Here is an 18484-nt window from a genome sequence, read left to right on the forward strand (position 1 = left end):
TCATTTTTCATTGCATGGGATTCAAATTCTTTGTAAGTGAAACAATTCTTGGCAATATGTCCATCTTTTTTACACTTAAAACAAGTTATTTTTGAATTAGGCTTCTCTTTGTTAGGTCCCGATCGTTGTACACGACAAAAATTTGCAATATGCCCCTTCTTGTGACAATTAAAACAAGTTCGATCATTTGTAAAGAAAACGGATTCTGATTTGTCTGTATTTCTGTCGTTGCGTTTCTCACTTTCAAAACTTATCAAATCACGTTTAATTTCATCCAAGGTTTTATCTTGACCATGTTTTACCAGAGTACAAAAACTTTCAAATTCACGAGGAAGTACCTTCAAAACTATCGAGACAAACATTTTTTCACTTATTGACTCATCGACTTCGGAAAGGTTTAACTGCATGTCCTCGGCTCCAGTAATACAGTCTACTATGCTTTCGTTACTGTATTTTCTCAAATTGGTTAAATCAGATATTAGTTTTTGTAAAGGCGGCCTCTCAAAACTTTTAAACTTCTTACACAACACGCTCCAAGCTTCAGATCCTTTTCCCCTATATGGTCGCAAAAATAAAACTGACTTCTTATCGAGGCACTGAACAAGTTCATACCAAATCGCCATCTGTTTTTCGTCAAAAATCTGTTTTCCCTTTCTATCGGCCGCATCAATTTGCTCCTGCGAAGGTCGTCCCCTCAGCGTAGGTATAAACTCCCTATATCCTACAGTGCCGTCAAGAATTTTATTCCATTTTGAAACATACATTCGCGCCTCAAACTGTTCGGAAAAATAGACAAAGTCTTCTTCTTTACCGCTAAAGAAAAGTTTATCAATTGTTTTGCTATTCATGTTTAAAAAAAGGTGCTATTATTGTGTGTTAAAATTTTGAAAATAAAGTTTAAACGTTCAAGGAAGTAAAATTGTGTTAAAATTTTGAAAATAAAGTTTAAACGTTCAAGGAAGTAAAATTAAAGTTTAAATCTATCCGTACACTCTATCGAACAAACATCTAAAACCACTAAATTAAAGAACACCAAACAGGTCTTTCTTTTTTCAGACCTAAACAAGTTTTCTTTTTTCCATTCAACAAAACTACTTAATTTTAAATCAAAAGTAAATAAACGTCTTTTAAAAGTAAAACTATTGACCACCAGACAGTCTTTACGAAAACTTCCGACCTTTACTTAAAACTTTTTAATAACAAAGCAGAGTCTGCAAAAATTCGTCACTATACGAGATTAAGTTTATTTAGAAAGCAGTGCCTCTCGAAAGCTATATGAGAAAATGTGTCTACTTAGTATAAAAGATGACCCATTTTGTTTGAGAATGTAGTATCTTTGACAAAGTTGGAGTGGACATTGACCAATATAGCCACCGATTCCCCCACTGCGACTAAGCACGATGAGGACGGATCCTCCAGATAATTTCTCAAACACTAGCCTAAACTTTTCTCTTACGCATGGGCCAACTTTCGCAAAATTCTTCAAGCAAGCTTTCTATGCATCAAGTTTTACTTTGCTCTTACTATATTCAACCATTTTGCAGGATTTCATATGTTTCAAATGGTGTACACAATGTTACATGCCCTGCAGGGACTCTGACCAAAATCGTTTTTACAACTTCAATCTGTTTTACAGATCGATTTACACTTTTTAATAAACGGACTCTTTTAATCGACCTTTCTTGTTTCAGTTTACCTTTTTGTTAAATCACGAGTGGTTTTAACACATCCGTAATCAAGCTTTGACGCGCGCTAGAATCTTTAACTTTATAAATATCAACCATAAAATTAAATCATTCAATCAACAGTTTCAAAGTTTAACTCTCTCTCTCTCACTATCTTCTTTTTCTCTCTCTTTCTCTCTCTCTTTCTTTCTTTCTCTCTCTCTTTCTTGTCTTCTCTCTCTCTTGTGTCTTTATCGTTCTCCCTCTTTCTCTCCTTCTCTTTCTCTTTGTCTCTGATTGACCAGGACACTCTCTTTCTCTTTCTTTGTCACTCTGTCAAACAGGCAGGCCACCCCTTCTCTTGTCTTGTTTCACTTGTCAGTTTTCTGGGCCCATAACCTATTGGTGAGGTTAGAGGGGCACGCAGATTACGCAGCTGTTTTGAGTATCAATTCAGTGTTGTTTGATTATGGGTGGCAAATATACGTAGTAAATCAACTTATATAAATAGTGTAAATTACCCGCCAAAGCTTGATCTGGATGTGTGAAATTAGCTCGAAGTTAGCGCATGTGCTTTCTCACTTTTAACTTTTGGAGTCATGCTGAAAAATAGCAAAAACTCTTTTGATTTATTGAACAATTTATTCAAGAACTAGATAGCTTTTCGACATCATATCCAAAATCTGTTGTCTTAACTTTCAAATAACTATATACTGGGCACTGGCAAATTAGTTAAGCCAGGACAGAACGCGTTACGCTGCCAAACCTACATTTTGAGCAAGCAAATTTGATAGCATATGCCAGCATTGTCCGCTCGGACATGTTTTATGATTAGGCTATATAGGTTTTTGAGGACAACAGTGAGTGTAAGGTGAACCACTTCAATTTTTCTTAAATTTGGGAATTTTTGTCACTGATGTCCGCGGTCGGTCATTTCTTATCCATTTGCGTTTAAATTTAACCATATTTGTTCCACGCAAGAAGTCGTAACAAAACGTCGTCACTCATTTTCGCAAGCCCGGACAAGGTTGATATGTAGGATCGGCAACGTAATGCGTCAAGTCTTAATCAGCAGCAAAAAGTCTTATTGCAAGTTTTGAATCAGTACTGTATAAGAGCTCTGATAATGTCATTTTTTAGACTTGGCACGATTTAAATCAAGTCTTAGGACGTGAAAGAAGACGTGATCAGTGCTGATTAGCAAACCCAAGACGGGTATTTCACTGGAGAAGTACTGCTCAAGAATTGAATCTCGTTCCTTCCGGGAGGGTTTATATATTGATAAGTTTGTAAATTTGACAAAACCAATATTGACGAGTGACGGACTTAACTTCTCGGAAAATTTAATTTTCTCAACTTTCAGACTAGAATCTTTACTTTGTACAAAAAACGAGAAAAACAATCTCCGGTTGTATATTTTGAGGGCCCGTGAATTAGATGCCCGTGAATTAGAGGTGAAGTAGGTCAAAACATTATCTGGAATACTGGACGATATTAGAAATGTTATAATAAGAATCTGGCAAATTTTTGTGCATTAGTAACTACAGAAATAAGAAAAGGTGTTAAGTTAGCATGTGTAAATAACTCTTTTTTTGTAATGCTTGGTGCAAAAACTGATCAGTGAGCTATAAAACAAAAACAATGAAATAAACAACCAAAATACAAAAAGGATGCAGTTTTCTTGTTTTTTGTCATTGAACAACAATTTGTCAACAAATAATAAGGGCACGTCTCAAGGCCCGCCCCAAATTGTAAACATTAGTAAACAAAATTCTCCCCTCTGTTATGGCTAGATGGAAAATGGAATGATTTATTTACTATTGTTGACAAACACAATTTTTCACGCGCTGCGAGTATCAGCTTATATAACTTCCTTTATTATAAAAATATCCTCGGTATATACAAGAACGGGTTTTTGTGGGTGATATAAGAAAAAAGTGTGAATAATATTATAAGTTGAGTTGAGGGCACGCTGTGCTTAGCTGTCTAATTAGGGCAAAATTTGAGCATTTTTTGACACTGAGCAAAGATATTAGCTGTCAAAAATTACGCTAGGGTATATAAATGAAGAAAGACACCTTCATAGAGATGAAATACCGCCAACGCTTAAAAGAACGGGGTTTAACTTTTATGCCGGGAGGAAAAGAAAAGCTTGGTACACTATGAATTAATATTAGAAACAGGCGTTCGGGTTCTGACTTAGTTGGACTTTATTTATAATCAACGCCCTCCTGTCTTCAACCGCGAAAAATAACTGTTAGGAAGTTGATTATTTTTTAGAGGTGACTCCTGCCAACAATGCAGAAATAATAACTTCCCAATTTTGGGAAATAAAAATCAAGACTGCGACAAGACTTAAGCAAAAACAAATGAAGAGTTCTATCTGAGAAAATACACATCAAGAATGCTAATATATTTGGATTTAGGATTTTGGCTTGTGTATGTTTAGATAAAAAAAATACCTTCCTGTGCAGCTTACTTTTTGAAGCTCGATTGTTAAACAAAAATACAACTATCGGCATTTAGATTGTTCTTAGTTCCTTATATTCAAGTCAAAGAGGTCTTTCGCAAATTTTCGCTTCGCATTTTTAATATTTTCCCTCATTCCTTAAATATTTTTTCCAAAAAAATATCAGCTGTTGAAGCTGAATAACCACAATCAATTGAGTTGCAGATAGAAGAAACAACTCAATTTTTTGCAGTTATTCAGCATTAACAGCTAATATTTTGGAGGAAATAGAAGAGGAAGAACGATTAATTCAAAGAGCGTTGGCAAAAACCGCAGTTGACAAATTGATCAACGGAGTTGATATCCTCTTGATGAATATAAATTTAGAGAAATATTTTTGAAAAATCTCCATGAGAAAAAACTGCTCAAATAATTTTCAGACTGGATTTTCGAAATTGAAACTCGAACAACTTATAAATTGATTTTAAAATATACAAAATAATATCCAAAAATTTTGTTGAATCTTTCGAAAAAAAGGTTAGAACAATTAATTTTGTTAAATTCTTCTTTTAAAAAAAACAAAACTTATTCAACGAGAACAATGTGCATTTTCATGTACGTTCAGTTTTAGAACTGTTAGATGACAAAAACGTTACTATTTTTAAGAAGAATTTATTTGAAAAAAGTATTTTTATTTCGTAATCAATCCAGAAAAAATTTTGGATTATCGCTTGTATAAACTAAGATCAATATTTAGTATTTTCGACTTGCAAAAAAAAACATTTCAATCCTTAAATTTTTTATTGGGCAGCTGAATTCTCAAAAATTTTTTCTAATTTTGTTTTTCTTAGAGTTATATTCATCAAGATGAATTCAACTGCGCTGTTCATGTTTGCAACTGCGCTTCATTCAAAAACGTTTTGAGGTAATTTTCAGTAATTTTTTTCCTGAAATTTTAGCTGTTGAAGCTCAATATTTTCAAAAAATTGAATTATCTTTTTATTCTATGCAAAAATTTTGGTATAGTAAAAACCACAACAATTTTTTTGCAGTTGTTCAGTTTCACCAACTGAAATTTTCGGTCAACAAAATTCAGGAAGAGGAAAAAGTCGAACGTATGTTTGCAAAAGGCATCTTTGATTTGAGTTTCAGTAACTGAAAAGAAACCTATATGAGTTAGTCCTAGATTTGATTAACAGTCGATCTTCGAAACAGTAAGCTGTTCAGGGGGAACTATAATTACGTGAAGAACTTCTAACAAAAATTGAAAACAAAATTAAAAACTGAAAACCATTGTTCAAGCCAAATGATAACATTCAAAACAATTAGAGTGACAAATGTGGGCTCAGTCACAACATAAAGAGTTTCCTAATTCCTCTCTGTACTCAAAAATTAATTCCAGAGTAGTTTTTTGTTCCTACCTTTTTTTCAGAAAAAAAGGGAGAGGTTTCAGGTTAAACCCGCTTTTTTCTTGTTTAGACAAGTTTTGAATTTCTGACGGCCAGGCTAGTATACGTGGTATCAAATTGAAGATCTCTGCTCCTAGAAATTCACTACAATGAGAAATTTTAGGAAACTTGCCGTTAAAAAAAATTTTGACCATGAGCTACACTCATTTTCAGGCAATTTAGCGTAGTATTTGATTAAGTTCATCAAAAAATTTCCTCAAAAATCAGTCATCTCCGGCATTTAGCGTTTTTTTTAGTGCAAGTATCCTATCGCTTTGCCAATGTCTCCATATAATACAAAAATTAAAAGAGCGTTTTTTGAGAAAAATTTGGACGATTTCTCAGCCAAATTTTAGACTTTTTTTAAATATCTTTGTTCTCGTCACCTGTGTTAATCTAATTTTTCATCCAATATTCAGTTTGTTTTAATTACTTTTTTAGGTCTCGATAAACAGGGAGGAAATCTTTTGAGGAAATCTATGAATGTTTAATTGTTGAAAAAACTAAACGATTATTAAGATATTTCATATCGAACCTTGAAAAATTAGAAAAAAATCTATATTCAACCAGAAACTGAGAAGAGGTCTTAGTAAAGGTTTGCACTTTATCCGGAGGAACAATTTACTGAACACCAATCAAGAAGGACTCATTCAGTAGGTCATTCAGTAAAACAGCGACGAATGTGAGTCATTAGGAGCAGCTTCACCTACTCAATCAGCTCCTATTGAGTTACAATTTCAAATAATATAGATCGTTTTAGGAGCTGTCTTTTGTAAAGAACTCTTCATATTTTTCGATGATTCTGAGTTCATTTGGTAGTCAAATATAAGGTAACACAAAAGCAGAAGTAATCACCCTGAGGAAGCACAAATAACAAAAAACATTAAGCTTCTGGGAGCGAACGGCTACTTTGGAGACAAAATGAGCGAAATCATTTTTCGCTAGTTTTAGTTGACTTACCAAGCTTGAACCGCTGCTTCTAGTGCTATCTCCTCGTCAAAATAAGACTTCACGACGACTGTTATTATAAAGCAACAAGGTAATTCCATTTTTGCTTAGCTTCAACTGTGTGAATCACTCTTTATGATTCTGATTTATTTTTGAATTTGAAGTCAATTGGTTTAAAAAAGCTGTCTACAGTAGTAACCTTTTGTTCAAATACACAGTCATTTTTGGGGGCTTGACTGAGTATCATTTTTGTGGACAATGGTTTTTAAGAGAGACAATTTTAATGCAGTAAGTTTTGTTCATGCTCATGGGGATTACCTGCATACTGACAACACATTTTTAAAAACAGAAAAGTTTATTTTTTGAAATTCTTGAGAATTTTTCTGTTTTTTTGCTTTTTTCCCTCCTGTTACTGACAACTTTTCGATTTTCAAATTCAAGGATTTCAAACAATTCAGAGTTCTAATGTTTCGTCGTTCTGTGTTTAATAATTTTAACGTCGGTTATTCTTTAAACGAATTTCAACAACGTTTAGAAAATGTTATTTTTTAAATCACTACTGATAAAAACTTTCTCTTTCTCTCTTAAACACAAACAATTAGGAGGTCTGAATTGCTCTCTAGTAACGTATTTCGCGTTTTTTATCCTTCTTGTATCTAGCTTATGGTTTTAGCTTATGGCTCTATCAAATTTGATACTATTTTTGAGAATTGGAAATTTTTAGATTTGAAGCTCGTACATTGATTTTTGTCCGGGTGTTAAAACGAAAACTACAGCATAGAGCTACTTTTGTTTTTTCAGGTGCCTCTTAGAGTTTTTTTTCGTCAAAGGTATAAAAGCTACTAAAACTTTCTTACTAATTCAGCGTCCCCACATTAAAAAATCTTCCAAGATGTGAAGGAAATGCTAAGCTCATTTTGTTTAAATTGAATTTTTATAGTGCTACTTTGTGCTATGTTAGTTAGACGTCACCTGTTTTGAAAATCCAAATCAAATTTGCAAAATGAGCTCTTCAGCTGAGCATAGTATCCTTGGTGTATAACTAATTTATCAATTGGTGTGTGCGCGTCTTTAGGGTTCTTAATCTGTGTAATAATTCGTCTTTTGCATTCCTCAAAACCATAGGTTTCGAAAAGTAAATTTAATATTTCTTCCTTATTTGTGTTGCCTCATCCGCATTAATGTTAGCAGGACACTTGAGTATTTATGAAATCAGTCAGTTAGTCAGAACAACTTTTTCTCTGCTGTTTTAGTTGCATTCGTTTTACAGGACTCGTCGTCCACTGTTTATGATTTCTGGCAAACAGATTGATTCGTTCAACTTGCTTTTGCCGCTTTTTTTTTCAGTACTGCCTAAATTCATTTTGACTTCTACATGCTATTTAATTCATTCTTTGCACCAAAACAAAGTTAAGGGGACTTTGCAGAAAAAAAAACATGAAAAAATTGAGACAATTGTGTCCCTTTGATAATGTAAGCCACATCATCGAAATAAATCTGACATTTTTTTTTTAAAAAAGTTGATTCAGTCTATAGTAATCTACTTTTCTGACAAAAAATTTACGGTTAGGAATAGATTTATTTAGATGAGTTATTTAAAGGAGACGAGTTTCAATCAACAAACTAGACGAGGACCTGCTGGTTCCTTATTGATTTTTGAGTTTGTTTTTCGTACTCTAAATAAAACATGAAAACATTTCTTGGTTTAAAAAATATATTGTTGCTTCAGCAAATACCAATAGTTTGAATAAAATATTCTTGCTGAGAAAAGTAGAGAGTATGAAAAACGCATAATTTTGAAACAGAAATCATTTATTTGACCTCAGAAAGTAAAAATAAATTCTGAAAGAGTTCTAGATAAAAACTGATGAAGCCTAATCAAAATCGTGTATAATGCAAAAAAATTCAATCTAAACGTGCTCGAGTTTAGCTACATGAGGTTTTAGGAAAACTCTTTTGATAAGATGTATCATAATTCAAGAAACAAAGCACTTCGTAATTAAAGGTTACTCACTCCGATTTTTTTCTTCTGGAAGCTCGAAAATTTTTCAGTGTTTTCTATGTTTCAAACTTCAACTAAATAGCTTTTCACCTTTTTGTAGCAGCCTGATAACGAAAATATTTTGTGCTATATTAAACGTTTCTGAAATATCATTTTTGATATATTGATTTGATCTATTTTATGATTTCAAGTGTGAATGTAATAAGGTTCTTTACCACGCACAATATAAGTTAAAAGATTCGGAAACTCCATTCAGCAATTTAAAAAATAGATCTCATATCACATGGATAAATTGAGTCAGCAAATTTATCATGCAAAAAACCCCTGGTAATCATAGTCAAACTTGTGCAGCTGCTTCCGATTCAAATTATTTCAAGTGCTTATCTCTAAAACTCCAAATGTGCAACTTCTTTCCGCGCTGGCCGCAAACAGCTGTTTTCAATAATTTTGCTGACAAGCTTTCCAAGACGATCACAATAGAAAAACATAGCTGGCAGATTGCCAGAAAATAGCCGCATTATATTTTGATTTAAAATCTGTATAAGTTATTGCTACCTCTATTAGCTGATCTCAAATAACCCTCATTAAGAGTGACACACACCCATTTGACCTTATCTCTTTGAATTAAAGTAATTAAAGGCAATTTCAAAGTCAGGAAGTCATTTTTGAGAGTGAGGTAAGTCAAGTGTGACCAAAAATTTAATCACGAGCATGAACAAATAAACTTGCTCCACTAATAGAGAAAAATGACGTCACACATGCAATTCGGTTGAAATTGCATGAACGACTGAACAAAAAGTGGCTGTGACGTCATATGGTCGTAAAAAAATCATGACGACGAAATAAAAAAACATAGCAGGACAAGTCCTAAAATACAATTTAAAGAATTGAATGCAAAACTCGGACGTACTCTACCTGACCAGCAGATCAATTGAACAATGCCAGCCAGAACAGAAACAAAATCATCAAAAAATTGAGAAACTAATGGAATCAAAACTAAACAAAAATATACTCATTGCTAAAACTCTTAAGCCTTTAAACCTTAGGCAAAGTTTTTTCCCTTCAAAAATACCTATTGCAAAAATATGTTCAAAACCAATTTTTGTTTTTGAAATCGGTCCAGTAATATATCTGCAAGTCCTGAAAGATATTCATTGGCCCTTGAAGATCGATTAACTCGAAAATGAACAAATTTTATTCAAAAAAGAAATTAATTGCAAATTATAAGGAAATGATGCTGAAAATTGTGATATAAATATCTTCAAAATCTTTTCTTTGTCTCTAGAGGCTATCCAGTAACCCAATTCCAAGCTTTAAAAAACTCATTGTTTCATAGATCGGTAAGAAATATTTTTTTGAAAAACTTCAAACTTCAAAAAATAGAAATTCGTTCTATTAAAATGTTGAAAGCCATTCAATTGCCCCCTAGAAAATATTTAAAAACATACTATCGAACTCTGGATGAGGTTACCTGACTACTAAGGCAAGAAAAAAATAAATAAAACACAAATGTTTTAAAAGTTTTATCAAAAAATTTCTTAAAGTCGAAAAGTTAAATTGTTGACCTCGCACTTGAGAATGGACGAATATCAAAAACTAACAAAGACTTTAGGAAGCATTAAAAAATTGCAGACTTTAAAAAATGCTAAAACTCGAGACATTAAAATGTTAAAAACAATTCCATTGTTACTAAAAACTATACAGTGCCCTAGTAACAAACCTCAAAGGAGATTGTTCTGTCCCTGAAGCTAGAAAAACTGAAAAAATGACGAAAATGTTCAAAAACCTGAAAAATTGCAAATTTTGTCAAAAAAATTGCTCAAATTTGTAATATTCAAAAGTTGAAAACTATTCCATGGCAACTAAAAATGTTTCAATAACTTATTTTTTTGAACGCTTGGTGAGGTTTTCTGGCATCTGGGACTCAAACAACTTGAATAATGACAAAAAATATCAAAAAATGTGAAAAAAATGCAAGTTTTGTCAAAAAACGCTAAAATTCATGATGGCAAAAACATGAAACCCATTCCATTACCATTAGAAATTATGCAATAATCTATCATCAAACTCTTTATCAAACCCTAGAGGAGGTTTCTTGACACCTAGGGCTAAAAATTCAAAAAATGACAAAAATTTTCAAAAAACCTGAAAAAAATTGTAACAATTAGTATCATTTTGCGTATTTCTTTATAGTACCAAAATATAGTACCTATATAGCTCATAAATTGGTCATAAAAAGCAATTTTGTTTCGCAAAAAGGCCTCAATCAACTTTTAAAAACTTCAACCCAAGACTAATCAAAACAATAAATCACAATAAACATGAAAATTTGCACCATTTTCAGACCAAAAACTCCTAAAAATGACCTTTTGACCCTAAATTAAGGCCATCCCAGCAGCGGCACCACTATAAGCACTCAAAGGACTACTAAAGCCCACTTTGGGCCTCTTATGGAACTTAATGCCGGCTGGGCTTTACCTGTTTATCCCGTTTTGAAAGATCAAAGTCATTGAAAAATGTGTGGACACATCTTAAAAAAAACACAGCGCACCAATACAATTCAAATTCTTTGAATTGTAAAAAAAGAGCAGGCCAATAATAGCCCCAGCTATCGCTGTGCGGCTATTAAAAAATCTTTTAACTCACATACAAATAAACCGCTGGCATATTGCCAGAAAATTTCTGCCATAGATTGGTAGATGTCGGTATTGAAAAAAAACGACCATGAAAGAAACTGAACGAAGAGTGGATTTTCATTGTTTACTAACTGCTGAGATGTGGAATTTTAAAAACAGTAATTTTTATGGATTGTTTCTTTTGGCCGCCCTTAAGTAAGCTTCAGTTCGAGTGACGTAAACTGAAGTGATGTCACATAATTGAATTAAGGTAGAAATCATTTTGAAAAAGAAAAACTCATTTTGAGAATAAAACAGTCAAAGTGTAAGGAAGAAACTATTTCCACTAATGAACATAAACATTGCTTGAAAGTGGAAAAAGGCGTAAAGCAGAGAACTTATTCAGTATTTTATAACTGAATGAGTGAGAATCAGATTTAAAGTGAATTTGATGTCGTTTGGCGTAGCAAAACAAACAATAAAAAAAAGCAGGAAATATTTACCAATTCGATCTTTGTTCAGCAAGTCCGTATTGTCAAGATAATTCATTTGGCTGAAAAAATAACATACCAGTCAATTTTTAGGTCCGTAGATTGCATAAACAAAATTTGAAGACAGCCAGCAAGCACAAAGTAGTACAGCGTAGAAACTGTTAGCTCTTAACTGAAAACATTAACTCGTTCCATTTTTTCCAACTGCAGGGCATGAGAACAGCACATATGTCGTTAACTGGGTTGAGTGATAACCAAGAAAGCGAACAAGAATGTTTGAAAATCATTTTATTCGATAAAAAAAAATATTTTAATCAGAAAAATAAGGTAAACATTAAATGAAATCTACAGTTACATTCAGTTGCATCTCACAGATGAAATTGTTTTAGAAGTCAAATCAAAGAAAAAATCGAAGAACAATAAATACGGGCACAAGTGCATGTAAAAGTTTGAAATTCACAAAAAATTTTGAAAACAAATGGTGTCGAAATAAACAAAAAACAAAAGCCTATAAGTGAGAAATAAAAATAGGACCAATAGTTCCTAATTAGAAAATGCAGGGGACCTTTTTTTAATTAAAATCATCCATAAGACAACAAAAGGATCCACAAATACGCGAAAACCCTACAATTCACAAACATTTTCGAAAGTAACTGGTAGTAAAGTCATAAAAACTAAAAACTGCTCAATTAGGGCTTTAAACTTATTCAAATATGCACAATTATAAAATACGTTTTACATTTTAATGCAATTCTTTTAGAAAAAAATGCAAAATCAGAAGCGACAATACAGCACGTCAAAAAGAGTAAGTCTTAGATAGCAAAAATCTGTTCAAACACCTTTTAAAAGCTCCTCGTTAAAACCATTTTCACAAATTTTCTCGTTTTAAAACTCTTGATCCCATCACCACTCATCTTTGACTTACTTCACTGCTCCACTTTGTCTTTTTGCAACAATTGCCCCATATGGTTTCAATTTGTTCGAAATTGAAAAAAATCAATAAAAGCTGCACTTCTCTACTGCTATTGCAATTATTATAAAACTATTGTATGTCCTCCTCGCATTGGTCTGAAAGTCTTCTGTTTTTCAGTAGTTATATATTTTTTCACTCTAAAAAGGTTGTTTCACAAACAGGAATTGTTACGAGTGTTCGGTTAGCTTTGAATATTTTTCCGCAACAAAACTTAGAACTTTAAAACAAATAGATTTTAACTTCAGGGGACAAAAAAAAACAAAAATTTGCATCAAATTTCTAAACGAGTTGTTTCAAAGCCGCGTTTTAAAAAGTCAGTTTCTTGAGTTCTGGTATAATGTTGTCAACTCTTATGCAGTAAAAAAGCTCTGTTTACAGGTTTTAGTATCCGGTAACACTACAGATCAATTTTTTATTACTCAATGGAAGATTCCAGTCTTTCAAAAATATTGATGAATTTCTCAAAGCAAAATTGTTTTAGAGTTTTTAAATTCATGAGCGCGCCGGATGTTCCATATTCAAGAAAATTGCATTCAACTTCGCAAAAAAAGGATATCGAAAAAAAGCAATAAGAGGTTTTCACAGTTTGAAAAAAAAATTATTTCCTTTTCAATTGGGTGGATCTCTATATTTAAGATATTGCGTCGATGAAACTTAGAAGAAAACTTTTCTTTTTAACAATTTACCTTTTGTTCTTTGGGTTTTATTTTTTCTTCTCATATGTTTTTTTTTGTTTTTCGTTTTGAAAATATGCCCAAAAAGTATTTTTTTTCAGTTGGTTGAGAACTATAAAATTTTGTGAAACTTGGAATATGGCTGAAATAGCTGCGAAAACGAATTGCGTGCATATCGGGTTAACGTCGGTTTTTGTTACAGAGGTGGCCTTTAATGACTTTGGAAGGGTTTTATGGTGGTATATCAACGGATCATGATCTTAGTTTCAAAACTCATTTAGAGAGGAGGAGACAAAAACTATTAGCGATAGAAAATAATATCCTAGTCGAGAGTGAATGATTATCTTGCAGAAACCTGGCAGATTTTTACAAGACTACGCATCTTCTTATAGAAATTTTTTTAACTAAGCAATTCACAGATGAAAACTTAGAGAAATATTAAGTTAAAGAGTGGCATGCGTGAAATATTCTTTTCAGGTTTGCGGATTGAAAATAGAAGAAGTATTGGTTACGTGACACTGCTTGAATTGACTGAGAACTTCTGGCGTTTATCGAGAAGCGTGAAGCGGTACGGGATGTTCAGCCAGAGTTTCGAAGTTTCTTATGCAGAGTCACGTAGCCTTGCTTAAAGCACGCAATTTAAAATGGCGAATGTTAATGAAAGTTAACGTGTGGTTATGTATATAGCAACTTCTGGCATTTTGAATTCCGGCACTGCCAATTTTTGGCATTTTAAAACGTGCACGTTCGCATTTTAAGAAAAAATCAGATCCAGTTTACGAAACAAAAGATGGAGCCGGAAGACTTAGGAATCAACTCGAAGTAAAATCTGACTTCGTCGTATGAAAAATACTCACTTAAACCAGCCATTTATACTGATATATATTACCATTGTATTACAACCCGGGTTGAGAAATTGCGACGAAATCGAAGCAAGAACTGTCGTTTTTGGTCGACTTTTGTCGATTTCGTCGGTTTTTTTATGTAGGAAATGTCGATTATCCACGTTTTCGTCGGTATTGTCGATATTTGATGTAAGAAGTGTCGATTAGCGTAGTTTTCGTCGGTATTGTCGGTTTTGGCAGTAAGAAGTGTCAATTATCGTCGTTTTTTGTCGGTATTGTCAGTCTCAATTTGTTTTAAATACAAAAGAAATAGAGTAAAACTAAGTGACAAGTGGTGCAGTGGAGGAGAAGGTGGGTAGTAATATAGGGGCACAAGGTTCGAATCCTGGCAGGGACTGTCCGGTTTCTGAGATTTTTAGAATGGCAAAAATCGACGATTCTTACGTTAAAATACCGACGAAAACCAATCAAAACGACGAAAAAAACGTAAGGGCTTTGATCGGTTTTGGCGAAGTAAAAGCGACGAAAACCGACGATATCTTATGTTTAAATCCGAAGAATTTATCAACACGGGAACTAAGAAAACGAGACCCGGTACATAAAGCATTTATTTCATTATGTTACATACCTTTTAGTACACTGTAGGAATCGACCCAGAAAAGCAGGTTGTTATCGTCAATGGAAACAGTAACAGTGTGCCATTTATTGTCTGCAATGAAGTGGGATTCTGGGATCTCAACAAGACGTCTCCTTCTCGTCTCTTCCTGTTTTCGTTTATTTCCTTCTTCACCTCCTTTCCTCCTCTTTTCCCCATCTGCCCATGCCATTCCCAGTTTTAGCACCAACTGAAGTGTAATAAAATTATGAAATCACCACGTTAGGACATACTTGACATTTACAGTAACTAATTGTTTCATTCAATGCCCCGAGTACTATTAAAATTTTGGTATTGTTTTTAACTTAATATATATAGAAATTGTGTAGACTTCAATTAGAAAATACATAGGAGAGAAATAATGTGAATTGTGATTGTGAAATAAATATTAATTACAGCAAAGTTGTTATCGCAAAGCCGAGTTATTGAATTAGTTTGAGAACGCATTAACAACCGTGTTGTGATGTTTTTAGTCAACCATCGTTGTCACTACAACAGTTCCATAACGTATGACACACTGCTGTTGATCAGACAATTGTTCCGACATTCTTTTCTCACAACTCCTCATATATCACCAGTGGCGAAAAAAGAGTGGAAAAAAGTCCGTTACCAAAGCAGAATTTCAACAACTAGGAGTCAACAATTTAATTCACCGGTTATACGATTCTTGTTATTAAAGAGTTGATTAACGTATTAAAATTAAACAAAATAAAACAATGAAAAATGCATTGCGCAACATAATGTAAACTTTTCTGGAGTATTTTTACTCAGTTTTGTTGTTATGTTTATATAAAAGAAAGAAAAGGACTGTTTTGTAATAAAAAAACAGATAAAACACCTTCGCGTCTTTAATTAAGGATTAAGTAGACAAGTTGCAAAATAACACTCACTCGTACCCTCAAATTTGAAATCGATATCTTTATCATTCAAAATTGCTAATTGTCAAAAAACTGCTAGGCAGCACACTTCGGATAATCCCAAGTGTTCAACAAAAAGATTATTTTTCAATTGAAAAACACAATAGTTTCCGATATAATGCAAAAAATCCAGTTATTCGATTTTTTCCCCTTTGCTAGTGAGGTGATCTCTTTTATTCCATGCTAGGAATGCACTTTTGGAACCTCGGCAAAATAATTAAAACTTGTTGACAATGAAAACAAAAATGGCCACCATCAAATTTATTAGATGAGATCAATTTTCGCATTACCTTGAATGACCAAATTCAAAACAATTTTAGTTATCTTTGACACCAAAAATAAAGAGGAAACAAAAAATAGGCATGATTAGTGGGCGGTAATTGATGTCATTGTGACTAAAAAATCAATGTTTTTGGTTGTGCTTAGCATAGAGAAACTTTGACCTTTGTTTGCGCGCAAAAACTGTTGCCGTGGGTATAGGTTTCTCAGACGGTTAAAAAATGAATTGAGCAGAAAGCTGGTGGGAAAAAATTGAAAAATGGGAAACATTTGACACAGTTACATTAATTAAATAGTTATACGCTACATGTTGACTGGTCATTCTTAGAATTGACCTTGTAATTTTCAGATCTAAGCAATATTTTGAACAAAAATTGCGAAAAAAATCTGCGACACGTCTATAAGAAATTAACTTACATTCATTTTTTAAGTAATGACTTCATTAGCCAAAAACAGATCAGAAAAAGTTTTAAGATTATATACAGAAATGGAGTTCAGATTTGGATCGACATTTTGGCTCCATATTTCCATACTGAGGGGGAACATGAAGATTTACACCAGCAATTATATATATATATATATATATATGTCGTTGTTATCTAATAATTGAGAGGTTTATCTTCATTAATTGATAGATTAAAAGCACTCCATGAGCAGATAAAACTCAATATTATTAGATGTTTAAATTGCAGATAAATTTGAGGGTGAAAATTTTCGCCTCATTTTTGCTTGACAAGATTATTCAATTTTGAGGGCAGAAGCTCTGCTGTTGTGCCACATTTCCCCTCAATTGCATACAACAAACCTTTAACTATGCTGAGATTACTTTTTTCACTCAAATGGGTTCATGCTCAAAGCGTGGGAAAATTTTCATGATAATTGGGAACAGATTTAATTCACGAGATCTAAGACGACTTTTATTGCTTTCTTAAAAAAATTATACTTTTTCACAACTTAAAGGATCAGATTTAAATATATTTTAAATATCGGTTAAATATACCAAACGTATTTTAATTATTGGTTTCAATCATAACATTAATTTTGAAACAAATTGTGGTTTCTTATTAAAGTGGAACAAAAAATTTTATAAAAGAGATTCCTGCAAAAATCTCAATATTTCTGAGAAAAATCTTAAAATATGAAATAAACGAAAAATTTCTATGAAAAACGAACCAGAAAACGACGACTTAATTCGATAGTCGGTATTTTTAAAGTTGAGACTTTTCAGAGATTCGAACGGCAAAGTCTGCATCATTAAATTTTTCCTTTCTGGAGTCTTTGATAATTTGAGCTCATAATTTGAATCATAAGTCGATTTGGTCGGAATCGATCATTCAATGCCGGCTTTTGAACGAGCACATGAATGCTGCAAAACTTTGAACGAGACAAAGACGTGATCATGGGTGATTTCTGTAGCTGACTGAGTTTTCTAGGCAAAAAAGTCTGGATCGGTATTTAATTGCCATTAGGAACGGGGACCTCAACCTGGGTAACTGTTTTCTGTCAAAGCAAACAACAAAAACATCCGACAAAATTAATGCCGAACAAATTGCTCTCGAACTTCTGACGAGGGCTCAATTTCATTGAAAACCCACTTCATCCACTACAGAAAATTAATTTTTCAAAACAAACTAGCGGCAGTTATTTTGTTCCCCATTGTGGGCAAGACTTTTGAGCTTTACCGTGAAAAATTTCAGTTTTATCCCAATATTCAAGTTGTACGAACCTTTCCCTGTGATATGAGGATAGCAGTAGTGTGGAAAGTAGAGTTAGAAGAGACAGTAAAGAGGATTCCTCTAGTTCGACTGGTCTTGAACTGGAGTGATATGTAGAGCACGTTGTACTTGTACGCCACCAATCCCGACCCTAAAGACCCAACTGACCACCCCTCCCCCATTCCGGACACACTGCTACTGGAGGTGTTGTCTGTTATCTGGATCACAGTGCCTTGTTCTGCTGAAGTCCAGTCCAGTGTTAGAATGTCAGCAGCTGAACAATAGAAGCAGAAACTGGATCTGATTTTTGTGAATCGTGGCACCATTACTTGATGCCAAATTACTTCTGTCAAATTTGCGAATAAAATTTGAAAAAATTTAATGTGACAATTTTACATCAATCAACAAAACAAACAACCAACGAAGGCAGGTTGAATTGTTTTCAAACAACAGGCATCCCAGGTCGAGGTGCCAAAAAGTGACCTTTAGACTCAGATTGAACAATGGTATGATTTTGGTCTGATCAGAGGTAACTTCCGTCTAGTCTGGTCTAATCAGAGGCGAATTCAAGCGGCACTAGTCAGGTCAGAGAAGATTTTGAGAGCCATTGGTTCCGATCGGAAACCATTTCCAGCTCTTTTTCTTCCTTCAGTTCTTTTGCAAAATTTTATACTGAGATGCTGGTTTAGCCGAGAAGCAACAATAAAGCAGCCTTCTGATCAGAAACTTATCTAGATTCTGATGGCTTTGATGATAACCAAGGGGGCAGCTAATAGCAAATGGCAGTGCCATTCAGAGGAAATATTCAT

At 33.4% G+C, this 18484-nt stretch overlaps 1 protein-coding gene across 5 annotated transcripts in view; it reads right to left on the reverse strand.

Moving 5' to 3' along the window:
• Positions 1-18484, reverse strand: part of LOC142353355 (neurexin-1-like) — a 218456-nt gene that overhangs the window by 68494 nt on the left and 131478 nt on the right. For all 5 annotated transcript variants that reach the window (XM_075405588.1, XM_075405586.1, XM_075405587.1 and 2 more), the window contains 2 exons: positions 17687-17949; positions 14738-14954 (listed from right to left, as the gene is read on the reverse strand). In XM_075405588.1, coding sequence (XP_075261703.1) covers positions 14738-14954; positions 17687-17949 — 480 coding nt within the window. The remainder of the gene's footprint in view (positions 1-14737; positions 14955-17686; positions 17950-18484) is intronic.

The sequence above is a fragment of the Convolutriloba macropyga genome, chromosome 14 (assembly GCF_964194025.1).
Source record: "Convolutriloba macropyga chromosome 14, txConMacr16.3, whole genome shotgun sequence".
Classification (NCBI taxonomy): Eukaryota; Metazoa; Xenacoelomorpha; order Acoela; family Convolutidae; genus Convolutriloba; species Convolutriloba macropyga.